The 23,231-nt window shown below is 39.6% G+C and overlaps 2 protein-coding genes across 16 annotated transcripts in view; one reads left to right on the top strand and one right to left on the bottom strand.

Moving 5' to 3' along the window:
• Positions 1 to 9,709, top strand: part of IQCG (IQ motif containing G) — a 44,116-nt gene extending 34,407 nt beyond the window's left edge. For both annotated transcript variants that reach the window (XM_014830690.3, XM_070509042.1), the window contains exons 9-11: positions 5,475 to 5,606; positions 6,317 to 6,418; positions 8,043 to 9,709. In XM_014830690.3, the coding sequence (XP_014686176.2) occupies positions 5,475 to 5,606; positions 6,317 to 6,418; positions 8,043 to 8,177 (369 nt within the window). In that variant the 3' untranslated portion in view covers positions 8,178 to 9,709. The remainder of the gene's footprint in view (positions 1 to 5,474; positions 5,607 to 6,316; positions 6,419 to 8,042) is intronic.
• A 578-nt stretch (positions 9,710 to 10,287) lies between these two features.
• Positions 10,288 to 23,231, bottom strand: part of LRCH3 (leucine rich repeats and calponin homology domain containing 3) — a 99,196-nt gene continuing 86,252 nt past the window's right edge. For 8 of the 14 annotated variants that reach the window (XR_011503201.1, XR_011503202.1, XM_070509029.1 and 5 more), the window contains 2 exons: positions 19,485 to 19,562; positions 10,288 to 12,588 (listed from right to left, as the gene is read on the bottom strand). Coding sequence is in view for 12 of the 14 variants with exons in the window: in XM_070509029.1 (XP_070365130.1) it covers positions 12,463 to 12,588; positions 19,485 to 19,562 (204 nt within the window). In the remaining 2 variants the exon portion in view is untranslated. Of the gene's footprint in view, positions 12,589 to 12,762; positions 15,761 to 19,484; positions 19,563 to 23,231 lie in introns of those variants that run through there. The other 6 variants (XM_070509039.1, XM_070509030.1, XM_070509028.1 and 3 more) reach the window with 1 other exon arrangement.

Genomic DNA, 23,231 nt, shown 5'->3' on the forward strand with positions numbered 1-23,231 from the left:
CTGGTGTAACTGCAGAAATTAGTGCCAACATCAAAGACTTGAAAGAAGTCGAGGTGGTGATCCTTATCACATCCCCATTTGACTCAGCCGTTTGGCCTGTGCAGTTGGATGATCTTGGAGAATGACTGTGGACTATTGGAAATGGAATCAGGTGGGGACTCCAGTTGCAGCTACAGTTCTGGATCTTTACTGGAGAAAATCTTCAACAGCCACTGGCACTTGGTAGGCAGCTATTAACCTGACCAAAGCGTCTGTCTCCAAATCAGTTTGAAAAAAGCTCCAGAAGCAGTTTGCTTTTGCCTGGCAGGGCCAATAGTCCACCCTCGCAGCCGCACATCGGGACTGCGTCCCTTCAGTTCTCTGCCGTCATGTGGTCCGCTGAGATAGTGCTGGCTTTGACTTTCCCCGAAACATCGTAGTAGTTCACTGCATTAGGTTGATTGTATCTGGTGAACAGGAAATAGCAAGGAATTTAGATGCCTTAGTAAGAAATATGTGAATTAGAAAGCGGGAGATAAACTCTATTTTGGGTACCAATTCTGTATCTTTATGGTCCAAGTAGGTGACAGAAACCACAGTAATTTGAGCAGGGAACATTAACAAAAGAATGATTGCTAATAAGGGACTGGCTACAAAGAAGGGATGAGAGAGCAGCCTGAAGAGCATGCGAGGGCTGAAGGACAGGGTTCAAGGAAGGAAGGAGCAGACGTCTGCGTCGCTGCCCTCAGGCAGAGCTGCTTCACAGCTTGTGGGATAAAGCTGGCAAGCGGGGAACTGTGGACGGACTGTGTTTGGCGAGAATCCTCCTGTTGTGTCAGCAAAACTTGTTGGTGAATAACTGCCCCTGAGTGACCCCCACACATGCCACTGTCAGCTGTGCCCCAGGAACACCAGAGGAAGCACACTGGAACCAAGGAGAGCAGCTCTCCTGTCACGTCCCTCCAGTGCCCTCTACTGACAACGCTAGACATCGTGCCAGCTGGCGAAAGAGAAACGTTCACAGCCAGCCTCCATTTGCACACAGCCAGCCAGCGAAGGATGAATTTGGAGTTGAGAGGCAATAAATTGATAACGGGCACAAATGGAGATTGTATGAGGTTTACGTTGGAGTTTTATGGTAGATAAACTTCATCAAGTTAAGTTTCCTTTTGGTCTTACCTTGCTAAGTTTTTTTCCTTTTTAATCAGAAATGAGTATTCAGTTTTATGAGATGGATTTTTTTCATCTATTGAGATAATATATTTTTTCTCTTTCAATATATTAATAAAGTAAAATATAATAGATTTGTTGACGGTGAATCATCTTTAAATTCTTGGGATAAAACCTACTTGGTCATAATATATTATTCTTTTACTAGACTGATAGAATTGATCTGTAGATTTTTATTTTGTGTTTATATCTTTCATAAATGATATCAACCTATAGATTTATTTTTTGGTGCTTCTTTGTTCTATTACCATCAATTATGCTAGCTTGGCAGCTTGAGTTGGGGAGCTTTCCATCTTTTTATGTTCTGAAACCTAAAATTATAAATAGAACAAAATAGATTATTATCTGTGCCATGAAACTTTGGTGCAATTCAGTCATAAACAGTCTTGTCTGGGTGTTATTTTAAAGGGGAGATATTTGGCTACCTTTTCTATGATTATTGATGTTTTCACTTAAAAATCTTTTTGAGTCACTTTTGGTAACTTATGTCTTCCTAGAAAATAACCCATTTCATCTAAATATTCCTTCCAAATTTATCAGTACAAAGCTGTGCCCTGAAGTCTCTTACAATTTAAATTTTTCCTTTATTTCTGTAGTTACCATCTTTTTCATCCTGTATTTTTAAAATTGTATGTCTTCTCTCCCTTTTTCTTGCTGAGACTTGTCAAAAGTTTGACCATTTGGGGGCCAGCCTGGTGGCACAGGATTAAGTTCACACGCCCTGCTTCAGCAGCCCAGGGTTCGCTGGTTTGGATCCTGGGCACGGACCTACGTACTACTTTATCAAGCCATGCTGTGGCAGGTGTCCCACATATAAAATAGAGGAAGGTGGGCATGGATGTTAGCTCAGGACCAGTCTTCCTCAGCAAAAAGAGGAGGACTGGCAGCGGATGTTAGCTCAGGGCTAATCTTCCTCAAAAAAAGAAAAAAGTTGACCATTTTATTGTCTGACAGAAAATCTCTTTTTGGTTTTATTGAGCAAATGCTTTTTTCCCTGTCACATGGGTTTTTGCTTTGAGTAATTATCATCTTGTACTTTCTTTGGGCTTATGTTGCTAATCTTTGTCTAGTTTCTAAAATGCTCAATTCATTTATTTTCAAATTTTATTATTTTCTAGTAAATGCATATAAACCAACTTATTTTCTGAGTACTCTTTGTCTATAATCTAGAGGTTTTTATTCATGATACTTACATTGTCATTCCTTTCCAAATAATTTCGTTAATTTTTCCCCAGCATTTTACTATGAGTGTTTCCAAATATACAGAAAGTTGAAAGAATTTTACAGTGAATACCCATATACCACCATCTAGTCGTAGATTATACCATTAATATTATTATTCTTGCTTTATCGTGTATCTATACATCCTTCCTCTATTGACCCATCTTATCATCTTCACGCCTTTAAAAGTAAACCATATGCATCATAATTTGTAGTTTATGTTATTTCCTTTTCTAACCCAAACATTATTTTTATTTATTTTTATTTTTTGCAGGGGAAAACTCGCTGTAAGCTAACATCTGTTTCCAATTTTCCTCCTTTTTTTCTTTTCCCCCCTAAAGCCCCAGTACATAGTTGTGTATAGTTGTACGTTCTGGTTCTTCTCTGTGAGCCGCCGCCACAGCATGGCGACTGACAGGCAAGTGGTGTGGTCCCACGCCCAGGAACCGAACCTGCACTGCCAAAGTGGAGTGCGCCAAACATTAACTGCTAGGCCATCAGGGCTGGCTCAACCCAAGAGATAAGGATGTTTCTTAAAGGTCCAATTTGTTGGCGTTGGAGAGGGGAGAGTGTAGGCTTTCTACTGCTCACAACAACCCTTTGAGGTCTGTACTCTGTCTTGCACTGTGGTCTCAGAATGTGAGATGTAAGGTTTACGCTTGTTGGAATTTGTTGAGTGCTTACTGGGCTTCATGTGTGCTCAGGCTATGGGACTATTCCTTGGGCATTTGAAAAGGATGTGTGTTCTCTGGTAGGTACAGAGTTGTACGAATGTCTGTCAGTCTAGCTGTCAGACTCTTCATATTGTTGTTTATTTTGGTCTACCTGAGTTACTAATTTTAGAGAAGTGTGATAGTCTCTTAAGATGATTGTGGATCTGTCAAATTCTTATATGACTAATAATTGTTGCTTTATATGTTCCAAAATATGGTATTAGAATATAAAAGTTTAGGGGCCGGCCTGATGGCACAGCAGTTAAGTTCACACTTTCCACTTCGGCGTCCCTGGGTTTGCTGGTTCGGATCCCGGGTGTGGACATGGCACCGCGTGGCAAGCCATGCTGTGTTAGGCGTCCCACGTATAAAGTAGAGGAAGATGGGCACGGATGTTAGCTCAGGGCCAGCCTTTCTCAGCAAAAAGAGGAGGATTGGCGGCAGTTAGCTCAGGGCTAATCTTCCTAAAAAAAAAAAGAATATAAAAGTTTATAACTGTAATATTTTCTTTATAGGGTGTATCTTTCAGCAGTGTAAAATATCCCTTTTGTCTCATTTATTTATTCTGGCTTGAACTCTATTTTGCCAGATTAATTGCTAAATCTGCTTTCTTTTTGCTTTTATGATATTGTTTTAGCTGTGATTTTTATAAATAGTTCATAGCTCGATTTAAAAAATCTGAGAGGCTCTTTCTTTTGATAGGGGAATTTACCCCAATTTATTTTTATTGTGATTTTTCATTTGTTTGTATTTAATTTTTCCATCTTATTTTATATTTGCTACTTTTCGAGCTTCCTAGTTGTTTCTTTCCTTCTTAACTTCTGTTGGATTGATGGAATTTTTATTGCTCAATTTCTTGCTTGCTAGTGCAAACTCCAGTTATTTGCATACCACTTTCATAGTTTTTTAATATCTATATACCTCCTGTGTTATTACTATTTTCTACCTATTTTCTCACCTAAACAACTATATCAATTTATTTTCAATTAAGATTTTTATATCATTACTATAAAAGGAAAACCTGTATTATTTTCCATAAATAGAAATTAATGTAAATAGAAGTACAATAAATACCAAACGATGTTATTACAGTTTAGCCAGCTCCTTTTGCCTGCCTGGAGCCCGTTCTCTTTTTGTTAGAGTGCTAACAAGAGTTAGAAAGATATTAAGGACGTGATTGCACCAAACTGACATGTTCTGTCCAACTTAATCAGAATGACTTATTGTGAATCATGTTTTTAAAAATTTCATGTCCATATGCCACCCGAAGTCTCCTTGTGATGTCTTATCCTTGAGCTACGCGCTCTAGGAATTTGGAAGTTATCCATTCTGTTCTTGCAGTGGTAACCCTTAAAATTTGCACAGATATGTCTACACTTTGTTCTTTCTCTTAAGTCTAAAGTTAATATCTATATTTTCTTGCTTTATTAAGGCAAAGCTTTAACTTACCTCTTCTTCTCCGCTACATGCCATCTTGAAATCACTATATATTTCCATTCTATAGACAAGGGAACCAAATTTAAGTAAACTTATTGGAGTGCCAGACTTGGGAGTTGAACTTAGGCAGTCTGCCTTCAGAGCCCATCTGTGCTCTTTCCACTAGACTGTACCGCCTAATTTAGGATTTTAGTCCCAGATTATGATTATTAAAAAGTAGGATATATTGTATAGCTTAAATGTACATTTTACTGGTTTCCCTCCTGTTTCTAATACTTATCTCTTTCATTTTATTTTGCTAAAGTACATTTTTGAGAAATTCTTTCAGAAAGACTAGGTATATTCTTTCCCTCACATTTGAATACTAGGTTAGCTAGGGATAGAATCTTCGACTCACGTTTCTCATCTTGTAGAATTTTGAAGACATTGCACCCTTCTTGACTAGCATTTAGTGTTTGTTATCAATCAGAGGTGTCTGATGCCATTTCCTGTCCTTCAGAATTTTCTACCCACCCTTTATTCCTTTCCTCCTCACTCCAATTTCTCTTATCCAGACATCTGGAAGGCCCTCTTCCTCCTGTTTTTAAATTGAGTAATAACATACAGTAAAGGGCACAAATATTAAGTATATAGTTTGATGATTATTTATGTGTATACATTCCTGTAACCACCACTCAGATAGAAATCTAGAGCACATGTACAGCATCCCCGAAATCTCCTTCATGCCCCACTCCCAATCAGTAAACCTGCCCTCCCCCCAGAAGTAGCCATTATTCTGACTTTTATCACTGTGGAAAAGTTTTGCTTGTTCTTGGACCTTATATAAATAATTTCATACAGCGTATACTGTTTTGTGTCTGGTGGAAACTGTGTTTTAATGTTCTTTCCAAATAGAAACTTGAGGAAAAGCTAGAGTTCTGGATGGAGAAATTTGATAAGGACACAGAAATGAAACAGAATGAATTAAATGCTCTCAAGTCTGCAAAGGCCGCTGACTTAGCACACCTTCAAGACCTTGCCAAGACGGTAAGGAAGCAGCGTCTCATCAGTGTAAGGCTGAGCGGGAGGAGCGGGTGTTCGCTGAGCTACAGTAGCTGGGTAGTGCTGTTTGGGGTTACAAAGTGGAGGTATGCCTATAAACCAATGGGATTCTTTTCCAATGGTGATGACATCGGTGATGGGGACAATGAGAGCAGCAGCTAACACCTGCATAGTGCTTACTCTGTCCCGGGCACTTCACTAGTATTTCACATTTACCTAACGCTCACAACCACCTCTTGAGATAGATATTATTATCATTACTACTTTATGGTCTCCGAAGACAATTTTTAAATTATGATATCTAGAAAGCTGCTGATTATGGTTTCATCATTGAATAAATGTAAAACTTTCCAAATTTCTCTTTTAAAAGATGGCTGCTATTTGTATGTGTACATTCTATCACAGTTTTTTTTTAATTATGTTTTTTGAGGTCATTAATCACATTTAGTATTTCATTTTTATTAAATTTTAAAGCAAATTTGAATTATTCAAACTGAAAAGATTTTGGGAACAATTATAAAGTTAATCTGTGAATATTTACAGTATAAGAATCCAGTAAGTTTTTTCTTTTCTTTGGTTTATCTTTAGATTTGGCATGCTTTATTTTAAATTTTTATATTAAAAGTGCAGGGCTGGCTGGGCCCCAGCTTAGCCAACAGAGTCCTATAACATATGATTAATGTCTCCTTCTGCAGCTAAGGGAGTATGAACAGGTCATCATTGAAGATCGTCTGGAGAAGGAGAAGACCAGGAAGAAGATCGAGCAGGATGAACTGGAGTTAAAAAGCATCCTAAAGGTAGAAAGCCGTACTCGGCATCCGGGGCCCTTTCAGCTCCACAGGGGGCCTGACCCTGAGGAACGCAAGTAGTTCTCATTTATCATCAGACACGGAACCCATCTGTGAGGAAGCAGGGCTGGTTTGTTAGTTTAGGAATTTGCCAACACCGTTAACACAGAAAAGGGCATGCTCCCCACTCTTAATCTGGGGAAAAGAGGCGATCAGCAGTGGAAGCCAAACCTAGAACCTGTGTCCAGAGGTCAAATTTCAGAATACGATTCTCTAACCAAAACAGCTCTTGAAGGAATTCTTTTTAATATCCTACTGCTTCTCAAAATCCTATTTATGTAAGCCAGCCCAGGCTATCTGTTAGGTTCTGATAAGAGCTGTTTTTTAAAAAGGTAGAGGGGCTAAGCAGCAGTTTAGAAAAAAACAGATACTTTAGTTTCATATGAACTTGTGTAAATTAGTGATGATAAACTGGCAGGTCAGATTCTGGGAAATATTTTCAAGCAAAAATAACGTCAGCTGGGGGCTGGCCCCGTGGCCGAGTGGTTAAATTCGCGTGCTCCGCTGCAGGCGGCCCAGTGTTTTGTTGGTTCGACTCCTGGGTGCGGACATGGCGCTGCTCGTTGGGCCACGCCGAGGCAGCATCCCACATGCCACAACTAGAAGGACCCACAACGAAGAATATACAACTATGTACTGGGGGGCTTTAGGGAGAAAAAGAAAATCTTTAAAAAAAAAAAATGTCAGCCAGACTGAAACTGCTGTTGTGAGGACTGCCCTTCTCTCTGAAAGGAGTATCTGCTGAGCCCCATGGCGTGCAGACTGGTTTGGGAGGTATGTTCAGAGGTGGATTAGGAAGGTAAGCTTTAAAGCACATTCAGGATGGGGTATCCAACCCACACTTGAGCTCGCCGTTAGGACAGAGTCGGATGTACAGATAGCAAGTATTTACTGAGCTTCTGTGGTGTTTTCTATTTGTCAGGATTCCTCGATTTACAGCGCAAATCTAAGAACCAGCTGATTGTTTTCTTTTCACTAGACGATGTGCTCCCAGTGTTTAGTGCATAGTCTGATTTTAAAGTAGCCCAGACTGTATTCAGAACAGTTGTGTCTAATTACTAAGATATTCAAGGGAGCCACCTGAATCCTTTTTGAAAGAGGAGTGTTTGTTGATCCTTTAATTAATCATTAAAGATATGAAATGCACCACAAAGCCTACCGCTCATCGAGATTATGTGCACGTTTTTGACTGAGGGCTTGCCTTTTGCCCTTGGCCTGGGAAACCAACATTCCTTTTGGATCAAATGGTTGCTAGATATGGGGAACTTGGATGTTCATAGAGAGTAGCAGCAGTACAAGAGAGCCAGGTTCTAAGTGTAAGGAAAAGATTGGACTCATCAGATTCCTTTTCTTTACTTTTACTCCTTGAGAAGTTTGGAGTCCATGGCTGTCACTCTGGGTCCTACATGACAGGGAGCATTGCTGCAGGGAGAGCACACTTGGCCACTGCCGTGTCTCCGAGACCATTCTTCAGACAGAAGTGACTTCATCAAAAACAATAATTCCTTATGTAGAAAGAACACAGCTTGTCAGGCCTACTATACATTGTCCTCACTTCCCCTTTCTCTTCCAGCTCCAGGCCTGGTGGCGAGGCACGGTGGTACGGAATGAAATTGGTGGTTTCAGATTGCCTAAGAAGGACAAAGATGATAGCAAGGATTCCAAAGGTAAAGGCAAGGACAAGGACAAGCGCAGAGGCAAGAAGTGACTGAGTCACCTTCTATCTTTTCCTCTGATGTTCTGGAGACAGAGGAGGACTTGAAAGGAGTAAGACTCCTCTTTCACCAGCACAGACAACTCATCTGCAGGTTGTTTCTTTGGACATTCCCAGGTGTGCCCTGGTTATTTCACTTTAGTTTTTCAACCCCTGAATTAGGATTATACCATTGATTTAGGGCTTCTTGATATTTTGAAAAAATTTTGCTGGGAAGAAGTATTTCTAGGAGCCTTGTGAAGATTCCTCTCACTTTCTTACCAGAAAAAAAGTTCATGGGCTTAGTTACAGTGATGCATTAAACTTCAGTAATTCCTGTAATGTCTCTGATTTTGTCTATAGTGAAAAAACTCTTATGAGCAAAAGTGAGGTGTTCAGTAGGAATTACAAGATGTTGTTTATAAAGTGTCTAGCATAATATATACACAGTGAAGTTTTAATAAAGGTTGGTTTCTTCCTGCCTCTTAGATTTATTATCACTTTAGTGTTTTTATTGGGGGAGGATGGTGGCATGTGAGACATATCTTATTATAAGCTGCTTCAGCTCCTTTTCTGGGAAATAGGTAGAGATATAAATTACAAATACAAGATAGAAATGAGATGTTAGGATACACAACCTACACATAGTAAAGATGAGGGACACAGGTCCTCTGGAAGACTAGTTTGGAGATTTTTTTTTTTGGTGAGGAAGATTGTTGCTGAGCTAACATCTGTGCCAATCTTCCTCTATTTTGTATGTGGGATGCTGCTACAGCATGGCTTTGATGAGCGTTGTGTAGGTTTGTGCCTGGGATCCGAATCTACAAACCCTGGGCTGCCAAAGCGGAACATGCAAACTTAACCACTATGCCACCCCACCAAACTTAACCACTACGCCACCCCACCGGGCCAGCCCCTGGAGATATTTTTGATAAGACACTGCTTTGCTTACTCAAGAATTCTCACCTTCTTGGGTGTTAAGACCAAAAGAGACAAGGCATGTGAAAATACCTAACCTGTGTTTGGCAGATAGAGCTGATTGATTGTCATTCTTCCTCTCCCCGTTAAGAAAAGAATGAGCCCCCTGGGTCATTCTTGCCTTGATTAATCAGAACAGAATGTCTTAGGATGCTAAAGCTTTCCCTACAGCACAGGTGGGAATTTCTGAGAGAAAAGCTGTCCAAACAGGTCGCGTGGGTTTCAGGAATTGAGCCTTCTATCTGACTCCAAAATCAGGGCAATACTGATATCTGTACTTCCTTAAAAAAGTACACTTTGACCTCAAGGGCCTCTTATGATGACCCAGTTTCCACTGATGTTCCTTCAGGGAATTAGATACCCTTTCATTTTCGCCGAGGAAACCATGCTTTAGGTATGTACATTTTCCAGTCAGCCTTTATTTCATGCTTTTGAAGTGTTGGCTTTTATTTTAATGTCAATGTGTAAGGTGGGATACAGGCGATTTAAAATAACATACATGGTATTGACATATTTATACTTAGAACTTAGGCATTATATTTACAGACATACAAATATAGGACAATGTTTTACAAAATCTTTTACTAATTACATGTTTACAACATTTTCAGTAATAAAATGAAATCTGCTGTAAACCATCTCACTTCAATATGTATATAAAAAGGTTTCTAAATATCCATGTTTTCCTTCATTTCTATAACCATTTAAGCGCTTTGTTTTTAAAAATTCATCACACTCATCAGCGTAGTCACACAGCATTAGTCACTGCTACCTGCAGCAAGGAAGAGAACTCACCGACTCCCTGACTAGCTGTCAGGCGGGCTTTTAAAAAGCTGTTAAAGGAAGTGACCCTACTACAACACAAGCCTCCTCCTCTGTTCTAGCCAAAGCCACAGGCCCCTCCTCCCACGGGCCGTCTCCAGAGTGCTGAGTGTGTCTGAGTGGGAAGGCCCGGGACCTGCGGACTTTATTAAGATCTCTGCGGGCTGGAGGGGTCCCGGATGGGTGGGCACATAGCCTTTTCTTCGTTCACACTCCAGCACTGGGAAGGTCGGGGCTTCAGCAGGAAGCTCATAACCGGTCAGGTGGAACTGTTACACAGTCCGCTTCATCTTACACTGGAGTCCAGCAAGGCTACATGTTAAACTTTCTTTCCAGTTAAAAAAAAAACAGATACATACAAAACACTGAATACAAAAATTTTCCAATAAAACCATCATGATTTGTTTTCGCATCTTAACAGCAAAAAGAAATTCAATATATTTGATAATTTTCTTTACCAACCAAAACTGTACACAAATTTTTTCTAACAATTCAAATATAAATTTGAATTAGTTTGATAAAAATACATTAATAAGGTTTCATGCTATGTGTAAAATCTGACGGAAGTTGAAATTTCCATTTATTTCTATGAGAAAATTAGTTGCAAATGTTCCACATGTTGTATTAAGTGTCTTCTGGGATTGCTCCTTGCATAATATGTGACAAACAGTCCTGTCCTTTGCTGAGTTTCACTTCAAATGGCTCTCTAGAATTTGGAGATTGTACTGAGGTTTAATGTTGACTAGAAGGAAAAACACCTATAGTTTAAAAACACACACAGCTACATTCTAAACATGATGGGTCTGTTTGGAACTGAAGTATAACGGGTTCTGGATCTAAGTACTTAAAAGACATGTTCCTGTTGTTCTGTGAGGACCCTGAAGGATTAGGCTTTGAGCTCAATGTATTAAAATTTTAAACTTGGACAAGTGGTAGTGTTCTGATGAACTTGCTACCCTGTGAGAACAGGAGAAAACAATATTTTGACCAGATACTCAACATGATTTTATCCAAAGTTACTATTAGATGCATTTACATGATAAAAAGAGAGAGAACATGTTCAAATGAATGCATTGGTAAAGAAAATCCAGAACAGTTAACAACAGAAAAAACCTAGATAACTAGTATCTTCACTTACTCTAATTTACTTGGTTTACAAAGGCAGTGAGTATCAGCAGATTCACTGACAACTCAAAGGGGTTCAAAAGACAGGGGAAGAAAGACCCAGGAGGCTCAAACTTGAATAAAGGCCCCAGGCTGTGTGCTGAGCACCCTCAGGCCCTTTTACTGCACGCACGACTGAGTCAAGAAGGCACTAGTGGTGGAGCCGCTGGGCTGTGTCAAGACAGAGCTGTTTCTAAGATGCCACAAGGACTTTAATTCAGTCACAGAAATCGGCAGGTACCTGATAGAAATAGAAGAAACTTGGCTTTTCCCGTATTCCTTTTGCTTTGTGTTCATAATCTTCCAGCAGTTGGGGCTGGAAGTATATCTGCTGTAACTGGCAGGCATCCACAGGTCCAGGCATCCTGGGAGCAGCGTGGGGCAGGGGGTGCTCAGTGAAGTCACTGTAAACGACACTGAGGAGTGCCTGCTACCAGCCGAAGGATCTGGAACCTGTGTGTAGAGTGCCTGCTTGTAACGCTGAGATAACAGCAGGATGACGGAACCATCCTCTAAGTGGAGGCGGGCTGGAGCTGGGGGAAAGCCTAGGACACTGGCCTTAAATACAAATCTATGTGTTTCATTGTTTTACTATGCAAAATGTGGGCCTTCTACATTATTTTTTGTTTTGCCTTAAACAAAAGTTTTTTTGTCCAAAAAATCCAGTTCTATGTTATTTTTGTTTTGTCTTGGCCAGAACAGTCCAAGTTGTATTACTATAGCTTTTGATTATAAAGGTGGCTGAAAAACACAGTGGAGTCATTACTCCCCCAAATCATACAAATATCCAGCTGGGATCAGTGGTCTCCACGACATGAAACACCTGCAGTGTCTGTTGAAAATGCAGATACCCGGGCCTCACTCTAGACCTAATGAACGAGACTCTGTATTTTAACAAACGCTCCAGGAGATTCTAATGAATAACCAAGTTGAGAAACCAGTGGACTCTAGAGGTCTTGGAAACAGGTAAAGGTAATAGCATGTCTGTGCCTTCACGAGAGCTAAACATCCTTCTGAGAAGACATTCTTTCTGATATGTGAAACAAGCCTGCTCTCGCGGAAAGCACAGCCAGTTTAGGCTTCAGTGCTGAGTTCTTAGTAATGACAGAATTAAGTTTCATTTGTGAAAACCAACCATGTCTTCATAAACAATTCAATGAAAACGGATATAACCTCCCCTAAAATGGAGAAATGAAGCAAAATATTCCTGTTAGGAATCATGGAAACAGTCCCTTTTAAGAACACTTAAGAGCTTTGTTTAAGCAGACGGCTGGCAGCAGCAATCACGGTGTCCTGTTCCGTTCTGGCCAGGCCAGCACCCAAGGTGCTGGAGTCCTTACACAGCAGATAACTGGTGCTGCTGCTGCTTGGGTGGGGCCAGTTCCAGGAGAGCCTGGACCGTCACTGCAACCTGGCTCAAACCTTTCTCTTCTAAAATGTGGAGAGGCAAACATAATTGCTCCTGAAATGGGACAACGTAACATAGAAACAAACAAAAAAGAAAACAGGATGAACATCACAGAACTGAAAAGGAAAAACAAGCATCTCTTCTCTCCCTCATAATGACAAACTGAGATGTGCAAAGTCAGTACCTGGGAAACTGGCCTTTGTTAATAGGAGTTACACAGAGATGGTCTCTGACACTCACTGTCACTTTATTAATATAACTAAAATACATACAGATAATTTTGTAAATTAAAAAATGGACACATTACATACACTTATACATACAACAGAGGATAAACAGAATACTATGGAGTGAAGGCAACATCCTTCATTCCTGGTAAATAAAAGAGCAATGCAGATCAGTAAATGAGGCAGGTAGAAACAGAAAAGCAGTTCCAAGTTATCAGACGGCTCAAGCCTGAAAGATACAACATTGCAGGAGAAAAGTGCTTTGGAAATTTACATACAGTAGGAATGCAAGATGGCTTCCTGCCCTTCCTCCACTATCTGCATTATGATCCTGACTGAAAATCAGGGCTCTCATACCAGGCAGGGCTCACAGGAAGAAATGGAAGTGTACCCTTGAGATTTAGATATATTTGAGAAACTTTCCCCTACTTTGGGTAATTCATGGAAGGGCCAATCTGAATTAGTTAAAAATCTGAATTACAGAATTAAAAAAAAAGAAATTGTATTTGAAAAAGTAAAGTAGTATTATCCTGGTATTTAATGGATTAAATTATGCCAGACAACTATAATATGAGTTTAGTCAGGAACATTTTTTTTTAAGTCATTTTATTGGCATTAGAATGGTTTATAACATTGTGTAATTTCAGGTGTACATTATTGTTTACCAATTAGGAACATCTTAATTACTATGTATTTGAAAAGTGTTTACTTGTTTGCTTAAGGGAATTAAATACTTCTATCTTGTTTGCCTCATTAATTTGTTTGGTTAGTCCTTTCTTGTAAGAGAAAAAGGCATCTTAAGAATAACACCTATCAATGATTTTTAAGACTAAATATTCAGAAAGAAAAGAGATTGCTCTCACAAAGGACAGAAAGTGGAATTCTGGTTCCACTAAAAAAAGAGACCATACACATTTACTAAAGAAGACAACTGGATTTTTCTTAGCTTTTCATTAGCACTTACTATCTCATTAGGAAGTTTTACAAAACCGGTTGCAGTAAAAAATATAACAAGTATTTATTTTGAGCAGTTATTAGTACTTGTGCTTCTTACTTACTTTTTAATACTTGATAAACAAGGTAACTGCAATCTTTTGATCTTATAAAACTAGCAACTTTGTAGAAATACTTTGAGTGGCCTGCAAGTACAGATGAACTACTTAAAATGAACCTGCAGGGCTTCCGCTCTTGGGAGGGAGCTGTTCCCCGGGGCCGATGCCCCGCGCCCTGTGCAGCCCGTGGTTGAGACATTCCCTCAGAGCCTCAGACATTCCTCAGACGCTAACGCTCTCCAGACGCACAGTTCCTTCCAGTTGGCCTAGAGGGAGCACTGTGTGTTCTGAGGAGAATCGCAATCACTCCCCACAAGCACACACGACATCATGTGTTTTTTATCAGGTGTTTTTTTTTTTTAAAGGGACAAAACTCCACAAAACGGAATGATCTCTGACTCAGAGACGTCTTAAAAACAAGACAAACCAAAAGGCCCCAAACTCTGGAAGGCACCACTACAGTAGAAAACGGAAGTGTTCAACACAGTGTTCAATGTTTCAGCATTAACAGTAAACAGTTTTTGTAATGTGTTAAATAAGTATCCCATTTAATATGGAAGAAAATCAACGCCATCAGACCCCCAGGCTGACTCTACCACAGGATGTTACGATGTTCCCTGCAATGTCCCTTTGTACTTGCATTCAGCTGTCCAATTTTGTTAACAGAGTTCAGGAGATTCCTGACTGTTCAGACACTGTTTATGAGATCTAGAATCTGAGTGCAACGATAAAGTAGTTTCAGGCATTCGGGCCAGAAGCTAATACACTAAGCATTCTGAAAGGGATAAGATTGACTGCCTTGGGTACAGAGACAGCTGACTAATACTTTCCCTGCTACTGTTCAAGTATAATCTCCTGAACACCTATAAAATACAAGTTCACCTATTGAGATGGTTCAAATACACTGGAAATTATGTAAATTCCAATTTTAAATTCTGAAGAGGATCCTAGAAGGGAAGCTCAGTTAAAGATAACAGCCAGTAAGTCCGGCCAGGTGCCTCCTCCTGAAGGGCCAGCCCCAGACCACGTGCTTGCTGTGTTCTATTTCCTGTGTACACACTGGGCTCAGAAGAGCACTCCAGTGAACCTACAAGATCTGCAGACCGAACGTTCTGATCAAACTGAAATTATCAAAATTCAATGGCCAGTGCCTTCCAGGTGTCCAGAGAACAAATGCTCAGATGCACCTGCGCCTCCATCTCAGGATCTCAGGGCACAGCTCAGTGCAGAGCTCTAAGTGACCAGGTGCCCTCAAAACAGAAAGGGCACAACTATTTTCCTTATGAGCAACTGTTGAAAAGGTGCCACAACTCCCAGTTGTAACACTTCTCGCAATTTCAACACATGAATTGTGTTGAGGCATGGAAAAATGGTCAGATGGGAATTTTATTATGTCACTTGGAAATAAAGTTCTACGTCATATTCTAAGAAGAGGCTCAGGATTGTATTAATAGAAATGCTTCAGTGTTTCTTACGATAAGAGAAACAAGGCCACAGGCCAGGAGAGTGGACGAGTGGCCAGGAGAAAAAATGCTGGTCTTTACTCTTTGTTTAGCAATCATAAATGCTTACTAATGTGATGGGCTCCTCATGTGGACATATGAGGAAAGGATTTATCTACTTTATCGGTTAGTTCTTTGATGGTCAGGAAAAAAAAGCACATATGTCAATACTTCTGAACGAGAAACAAACCTCCTTTACCAAGCACAGGGATGAGGTGGAAAATCACGGAATGCGATCTTTCAGCTAGAGGGGAAAGATCCAGTAATAAAGCATACAGAGAGTTAACATTAAAGTACAATAAAATGCCACAAAACCCAAAAGCTGGATAGACAGAGAGACAAAACTGGATTCTTCTGAGTGTGCCCCAAGAGAAAGTAGTGTTTCAACAGTTCTTTTAACGCTGAGGTTTAGCTGAAGGATGTCAGAAGGGGAACAAAGACTGTCCTGTCCAAAGTGTGAGCAGCAAAGGAAAACAGAAAAACAGAGTCAGTGGGTCAGAAACACAGATTTGAGTACAGAATTCAGTATGATCATCTCAGTCATATTCAAAGAAACACATCCTGTAACATTTTTCACTTTGCTGAATGAAAATAAAATGCTCAAAAACAAAAAACTACAAAGTCCTCTATGTGCTATGCTTGATTTTCCTACTAAATAGCAGAATGAAATTGGCTTGTTGGTGACTAGCATGAACATTCGGGACACAATGAACAGAACTGGGTGCCGGCCTAGGACTGTGTGAGGCCCGAGAATGGCGAGGTCTGTGGGAGGCAATCTCTTCCTTAACTCTCATTTCTTCCCTATTAGCAAAAGAAGACAGGTCAGAAGGCAGGGACAAAACCTGGGGCAGGTTGAGGAGACAGACATTTTCAGAGAAAGCCAGGTAAATCAAGAAGGGTCAAAGAATAAGGAAAGCCTAATAACCAGGGGCAATGTACCAGCTGGAAGTGGGGGCACGGAATGACTGGTTTGCCTCTAAAACTCAGGTCCAGCCCGTCTGAATCAAGTCCAGTTCACTAACATGCAGAGAATGAACCCACAGCTGTGAGGGGCCTTAGAGAACATCCAACACTCCAGTTCCAGAAATTAAAGAAACAAAACATTCTTGGACTTCAAAACAGCAAAATATTCTTTAGTACATAACATATAATGACTCTGGCACATAAGATATTGGACTCAAATAGAAATTTTTGTCATTATAGTTTTTTTGAGTGTAACATTTAATAAAAGCATAATAATAAAGAGAATACCCATATGCCCAACCTTATCAGAGGTTTTTAACCTTATTCACCTTATTCTTTAGTGTCACCTTATTCGTTAGTGTTTCATTCATAATTTAACTTGTAAACACTTGAAAAAGTGAGAATACTGAGAAGGGAAAGTGTTTGCCTTTATAGATAGTCTCTGGACATAAAACTTAATATTGAAAGATGTCAGATTCTATGTTATACATTTTCAAAAGTGATCATTATCACTCCTGCTTTCGTTTAAAGTCAAGCAGAGCCAGTGGGGTGTTTCGGGAAAGCAGGGAGGACAAGGGAGAAAAGGGGATCAGGCTGCTTCTTTCCTCCTCCGGCAGAGGGACCTGAAAATGTGCGTTTAAACCTATGAGTTCATATTTATTCATTTTCCTTCACTTTGTTTTCGGCAACTGACTAATTTTTTGCAGAAGGAGCAGCCTAAGAGGAAGCGTCTAACAGTGGTGGTGGTGGTGGTGATAGAGACTGGGGTGGAAGGCAGAAGTGGAGGAGGAAGAGGTGGCCTACGTGGAGTGTCCATTTCCTCCTTCTGGTGGGGAGAGGGAGCGGGAGGGAGCACGTGTCAAGAAGCCCAGGCTAACCACCCTGGAAAAATACCTAGGCTTTTAAAATTGTATTTTTTCCTACACTCTGGTAGGAACAGGGCAGGCTGGCCCACAATAAACACTGTTAACTACTGCTTGGCAAATGTTGAATTAAGTGCATGCTTTAAGGCATGCTGTTTTTGTATTTTGCTGACTGACGGCAGGTACATTCTGAAAGAATCTCAGTGTATGGACTTTAAGTCCGAGACAGACGATGGCTCTGCAAAGCCGAGAGTACAGGTACAATGATTGCAGACGCTGGTAAAGAGTACTTTTAACAGCCCGACGGAGGCTGCGTGTGCCAGCCTGTCCTGCTCTGTGGGGCCGTCTCGGCACCCTTCTTTCAGGCACACAGCGCCTCTTTTAATGGCTCGTTTCTTTCCTCTGGTTCCTGTTCCCCGCACCAACCCACAGCCCACTCTCTTGTCCCTTGTCCTAAGACACTGTGGTGTGGAACTGGGCAGGGGCTGGGCATGCTGGTTAATGTGATGATCAGGTGGGAACATCTCAGGAGGCAGGAGGGAAGCACTGAATGCTAACATGTACATATGAATATTAGAACTTGCTTGTTAATATGGAGAAATGCAGGCTATTTGTTTAGAAATCTGATTAATGCTCTCTTAATAGGTTTAAAACTGGTGTGTTCTAAAAGAGATGATAAACCTTCAAAAAACAATGATATAAAAATGAAAAATTTACTTTGAATTTGTTCAAAGAAACAAAAAAGGTCCTTGCTAACTAGCACTGAATATAAATTTCAGTTCTTTTATAACTCAGCTTAAAAAAAAATGCACGGGGGCCGGCCCATGGCTGAGTGGTTAGGTTGGCACGCTCCGCTTTGGTGGCCCAGGGTTTTGCCAGTTCAAATCCTGGGTGTGGACATGGCACCACTCATCAAGCCATGCTGAGGTGGTATCACACATGCCACAACTAGAAGGACCCACATCTAAAAATATACAACTATGTACCAGGGGACTTTGGGAGAAAAGGAAAAAAAAGCAAAAGAGAAAAGTGAAAAATAAATAATAGAATCACAATCTACTTATTAAAAGGAGAAAAACAATCAAGGGAATTCACGCTGGCTAATGCAGATGCTCTGTGAGCCAGGCTCTTTCTCTTCTACTTTGCAACGTGGGAAAGAGCTGAAAGAGAAGGTTGCTCATCGGACACGTGAGGCTGTGACCTCTCAACTCAGTTAAGAGAGGAATGGGGAACAGGGTAAAGGGAGCATCATTGTCATGAAAGCTGTTGGGACAAGGGCTTAACTTTGAGAGAAACAGTAGAGTTGTTAAGTCCAGGGGCCAATCCTGGGTTTCTGACAGCTAATTAAGAAGGTGAGAGAAAAGTGTCATGTTTTTCTCCTTAAAGGTTGGATAAAAGTATGATGACAAGAACTGTAATGGTTGTAGTTAATGAAAAAAGTATTAAATGGCACCAAGTTATTTCTTTAAATTTATGTATACATCATATCATTAAATGTAGTATCTTTTAAGAGTACCACGGTTAGTTTGTTTAACATAATTGTTTTTTAAAAGGGTAATTGAATAAAAAGTGTATCAAGTTCATGTCCCTTAATCACATCTATAAATAAAGTTTAACTATTTGTACTATTAAAGGGCAATAAAGTCATAACTGAGGAGCTTGGAGGCAATAAATCTCAGTAAGAGGACAAGTACCTCGAAATGGGCTCTTGTGTGCTAAATTCCAAAGCATCAGAGCTCAGTGGAAGAACTGCGGAAATGTGAAGAGTCTGTAATTCAGTGAACAGCATTGTTCCAGGGTTTGTTAGTTTGGGTGATGTGCTGTTTGTTAGATGTTAACAGGAGAGGAATCCAGTTGAAGTGTACACAGTTAACTCTTCTGCTATTTTTGCAACGTTTCTCTAAGTCTAAAATTATTTCAAAATAAACGTTTTTAGAAAGTATTAAAGCAAGTGTTAAAAAGCTGAAGCCAAATGAAGCACCCTCAATCTGAGATGCACTTATTTTGAAGCATAGACTGTTGTATATGAAGTTGTGTATCAGTCAAACAGTAAGTGGGGATGTTTACAAAAATATCAGAATAACTATTTTTGATTACTTGGCATGAATTACTTATTGCAACATATTTAAATTTATGCGTATGATTTCTTTGGTTGGTCCTTGGAAATAATTACGGAAAACTGCTCAAAAGTATACTGATTGACTCGAGTAACACAAAATCATGTTAGTAATTATCAACTTAGTGCAGAGCCAGTCCTGGAAGATCTTAGATTCTTGCATTTCTGAAAGATTTTAGGAAAATAATACCCAAATCTATTTACGCAACATAAAAAAATTTTATTACCTGAGGTACACCAATTTTTCTGCAAGCTTCTAGGAAATTCTCCACATTTCGCCTGCATTTTGCCATTGTTAATTTAGGCTGCAAACGAAGGAAAATATGGTGTTACTAGCAAAGTTTTAAAAAACTTGCGAACTTTAAAAATACTCTTGCCAATTGCTTCATAGACTCAATGCTCTAGACCTGAGGGTCAATAAACTTTTTCTTAAAGAATCAGATAATAAAAATGTTAGGCTTGAGGGCCATACGGTGCTCAATTCTGCTGAGAGCTTAAACGCAACCACAGAAAATACATAAACAAATAAGGGTGCCTGTGTTCCAATAAAACCACTTACAAAATAGGTGCTGGCCTGGGGACTGCAGTCTGCCACCCTCTACTTCAGACATTTGGCTTTGATTTTTGTAAGGCAAGTGCTAAGTAGAGAAATTTCAGAGGGGTAGTTATTTAATCTTTTTCCATTTTAAAACAACAGACACTAAAGAAAATTTGGAGGAATAAAGAAAATTAATTACCCATAGCTCTGTCATTCAAATATAATCACAACTAACACTTTGGCTCATTTCCTTTTAGTCCTTTTTAAAGAAGACAATTTAAAAAAAATCAATAGCCATTGTTCATAATTATGCTACAGATGCATCATGTCTCTATTCAATGGTAATATTTAATTTTTTTAAACATTTGAATTTTAAAAGATTGGATTAAAAAAATCTTTTTTCCAAAGGATGAAAATTTCCCATAGGAAATTTCCCTGATTACTAACTAGTGAGCTTGTTTTTCTGAAAAGATCTCTAATGACTAGAAACATCAAGTTGCATCACATGACCTGAAGTTGTGATAAATTTTTTGCCCAGTGGCTTATCATGGGTTATAATGTAAGAAAGAAATAGGAATCCCATTTCCCAGAATGATTAACAAACTCAACTGTTCAAATTCATCAGCTGGTTCCCAACGTTTAAGCATCAGGCATGGAAGCTAAACATTTGCAGGGAATCTGACCTAGAGTTTTTACAAAAGTCAGCAGATGGACGCCTGTACCATCTCTACAAAAAAAAAAAAGGTTTCACTTCAAAGATGGAACATAATACTCTGTCACAAGAAGAGGGTAAACACGATAAATACAGAACAGTGGTTGAAGGTACTATAATCTTGGCCTGAGAAGGGTAGCAGCGAACAGGACTGGCTTTATCATGAAAGATAAAAAGGCAACAAGTGGGATGGAAGGTGAGTAAAGATTATTTTAAAATTTCAAACTGGAAAACTTTCAAAAAGGTCCAGAAGGAAGACAGCAATTACTTTTCTATGGAGAGCACCATTTCTTGCCTATGTGAAGTTCTATACCTGAGGTAAAAAAAGTTAAAAAAAAAAAAAAAGTGAAACATAAATAGGAGACTTGTGATCTACTTAACAGAAGGAGAAAAACCATCCTGGGGTTCACACTGGCTAATTCACACCTGAGCGGGACTCTCTCTTTCACTGTTTACCTGCGAAAGAGCAGGGTGTTCACTGGACAAGTGATGCTGTGGTCTTCTCAACTCCTGGCTAGTTCAGAGAGAGGTAAGGTGAGCTGAGGCACAAGAGAAAAGTCACTGTGGTGAAAGCTACTGGGATAAGGGCTTAACTTTAAGAAAAGTGGGCAAATAAAACACAGGACAACTGCTTTTCACTTAGAAGAAATTTTTCATTGGCTAGAAATTCTTTCTCCACAGACCGGTTTCTCTTTCTGATTGTAGAAATGGAAGTAGAAATAATGGGATATTATGGATAAGACTCTAGCAAAAGAAAGGGATGTGGACATTTAGACCTGTGCAAAAGAAGGATCCCTAAACTTCTGAAACTCTATCATTCAGATGCCAACATCTATGGGAGGGCAGAGTGAAGGAGGTCTGACTGCAGAGTCAGAAAAACAACTGTGTTTCTGTGCAAAAGAAACGAACGAAAGATAGAGTTCATGTTGCTAAGTTAAAAACCCGTCCAGGCATCACCACCATCTCAGACAAAAAGAAAAGAAAGCTCAGAATAATGATCATAGGGTCTCAGTCGGCATTATCTCTGTGAAGACTACTAGCACCCTAAGACTTAAAAGGTGTCTACGGGGGGTGGGGTGGAGAAGAAAAGAAAACTCCCTTTGAGATTTCCTCTGCTGAGAGATTTCTGATTGATGAAGGGGAAGGGGAGAGGGGAACCATCATGTCTCTCGCCGGCTATTCCTTCCTTTAGCAAGTATCTAAATTCCAGGGATGTAGGTCAGTGTTTCACAACTGAGACAACTCCTTCTTAGAGTCTGATGAAAGCTGTGAATCTACTCTTGAGAAGAACACACATGCACACAATTGTAGGGAGTTCATGGAGCCCTGGAAGCCCTAGGAATGCATGAATCCTGGCTACAAATCCCTGTTCTGTACATGTCCAGTGGAACGGCTAGTCACAGGGCCAGGGTGTAGACTCCCTGTCACTGTGGAGTGCAGAAAGACTCAGGACTTTGCCTTAAGTCAAATCCCATAGGAACCTGCTATCCCCAGAAGCTTTTCCAGAGCTTCAGATGATATAACGCATGGTGTTGGATAGCCATGTAGAGTCTGTTCTATTTCTATAATGTACAGCCTGATCTGATTGAAATCTCATGCAGGTTTGCAGGAAGAAAGTAATTTCGACAAGAGCATAATCTATACTGAAAGGAAGGAGAAATAAGCAATTTCACTATTCTGGAATTTGAAATGATTTAGAATTTTTTTCAAGTCATCTTCCTTGGTGATATGGTTCATCCAGTGAGTGGTCACATCACAGTATCTGTAATGATTTTTGATGTGATTCAATAGTGCACTTCTAACAACGTGACCTGTACTACTTAACACCTATGCCTACTGACCAGCCAAACAGCAATTTATCATCAATTCTCTCACAGTAACAAAAAAAGATGAATTATAACCTAATGGTTGGAAACACGCATGCCTTAGTGTTTCTTTTAAAATGCCTGGACATAAGACCTCCCTTTTATAATGAGGTCATTTTTTGAATTGGGGGAAAGAAACCATGGTTCATACAATACATCAAAGTGTTTATTAAGTTACACTCAGAGTGATTAGCCAGTTCTCAAAGCATTACAATAAATCACCACGCATTAACGTAGCCCCAAAGAAGCTGCTATGTTTTTTACTTGCATTTAGCTTTAATTTTACATCCTCATCACAAAAAAAACTCTAAGAAAATAGGTTACAAAGCTCTCTGTATGGTCAGAAGAACAAAATATGGGAAGAAATAGTCTAATATGAAGGAGGGCAATTCATATGAAGGAAAATAGATGTAAATATTTACACTGAAATCTAGTACTATAATAGAAACCCTCATTAAGGCAATATTGACTTATTAATGATAATCATCACAATTTGAAAGTAAGGTTTTTCTTTGTTTTGCTTTTAATTAAAATACTAGACAATTTTCATCTGGCTGATTCAAAGTCCATTTTTTCACCCCCTAATGTTATAAAATTACATATTTACAAGTTTCTTCTTAACTTTACAGTTTATTAACCAAAACGATCCCTTCTTAAAAAATTGTGTTTAATAGTCCTACTTGCTTTTAAATGTCAAGGGTACTATTTCATGAAAGACCTTTTTAATTTTAATTAATTAATTAATTAATTAATTAATTTTGGTGAGGAAGATTGTCCCTGAGCTAACATCTGTGCCATCTTCCTCTACTTTATACGTGGGACACCACAGCATGGCTTGATAAGTGGTGTGTAGGTCCGC

Source organism: Equus asinus, chromosome 5 (genome assembly GCF_041296235.1).
Source record: "Equus asinus isolate D_3611 breed Donkey chromosome 5, EquAss-T2T_v2, whole genome shotgun sequence".
NCBI lineage: Eukaryota > Metazoa > Chordata > Mammalia > Perissodactyla > Equidae > Equus > Equus asinus.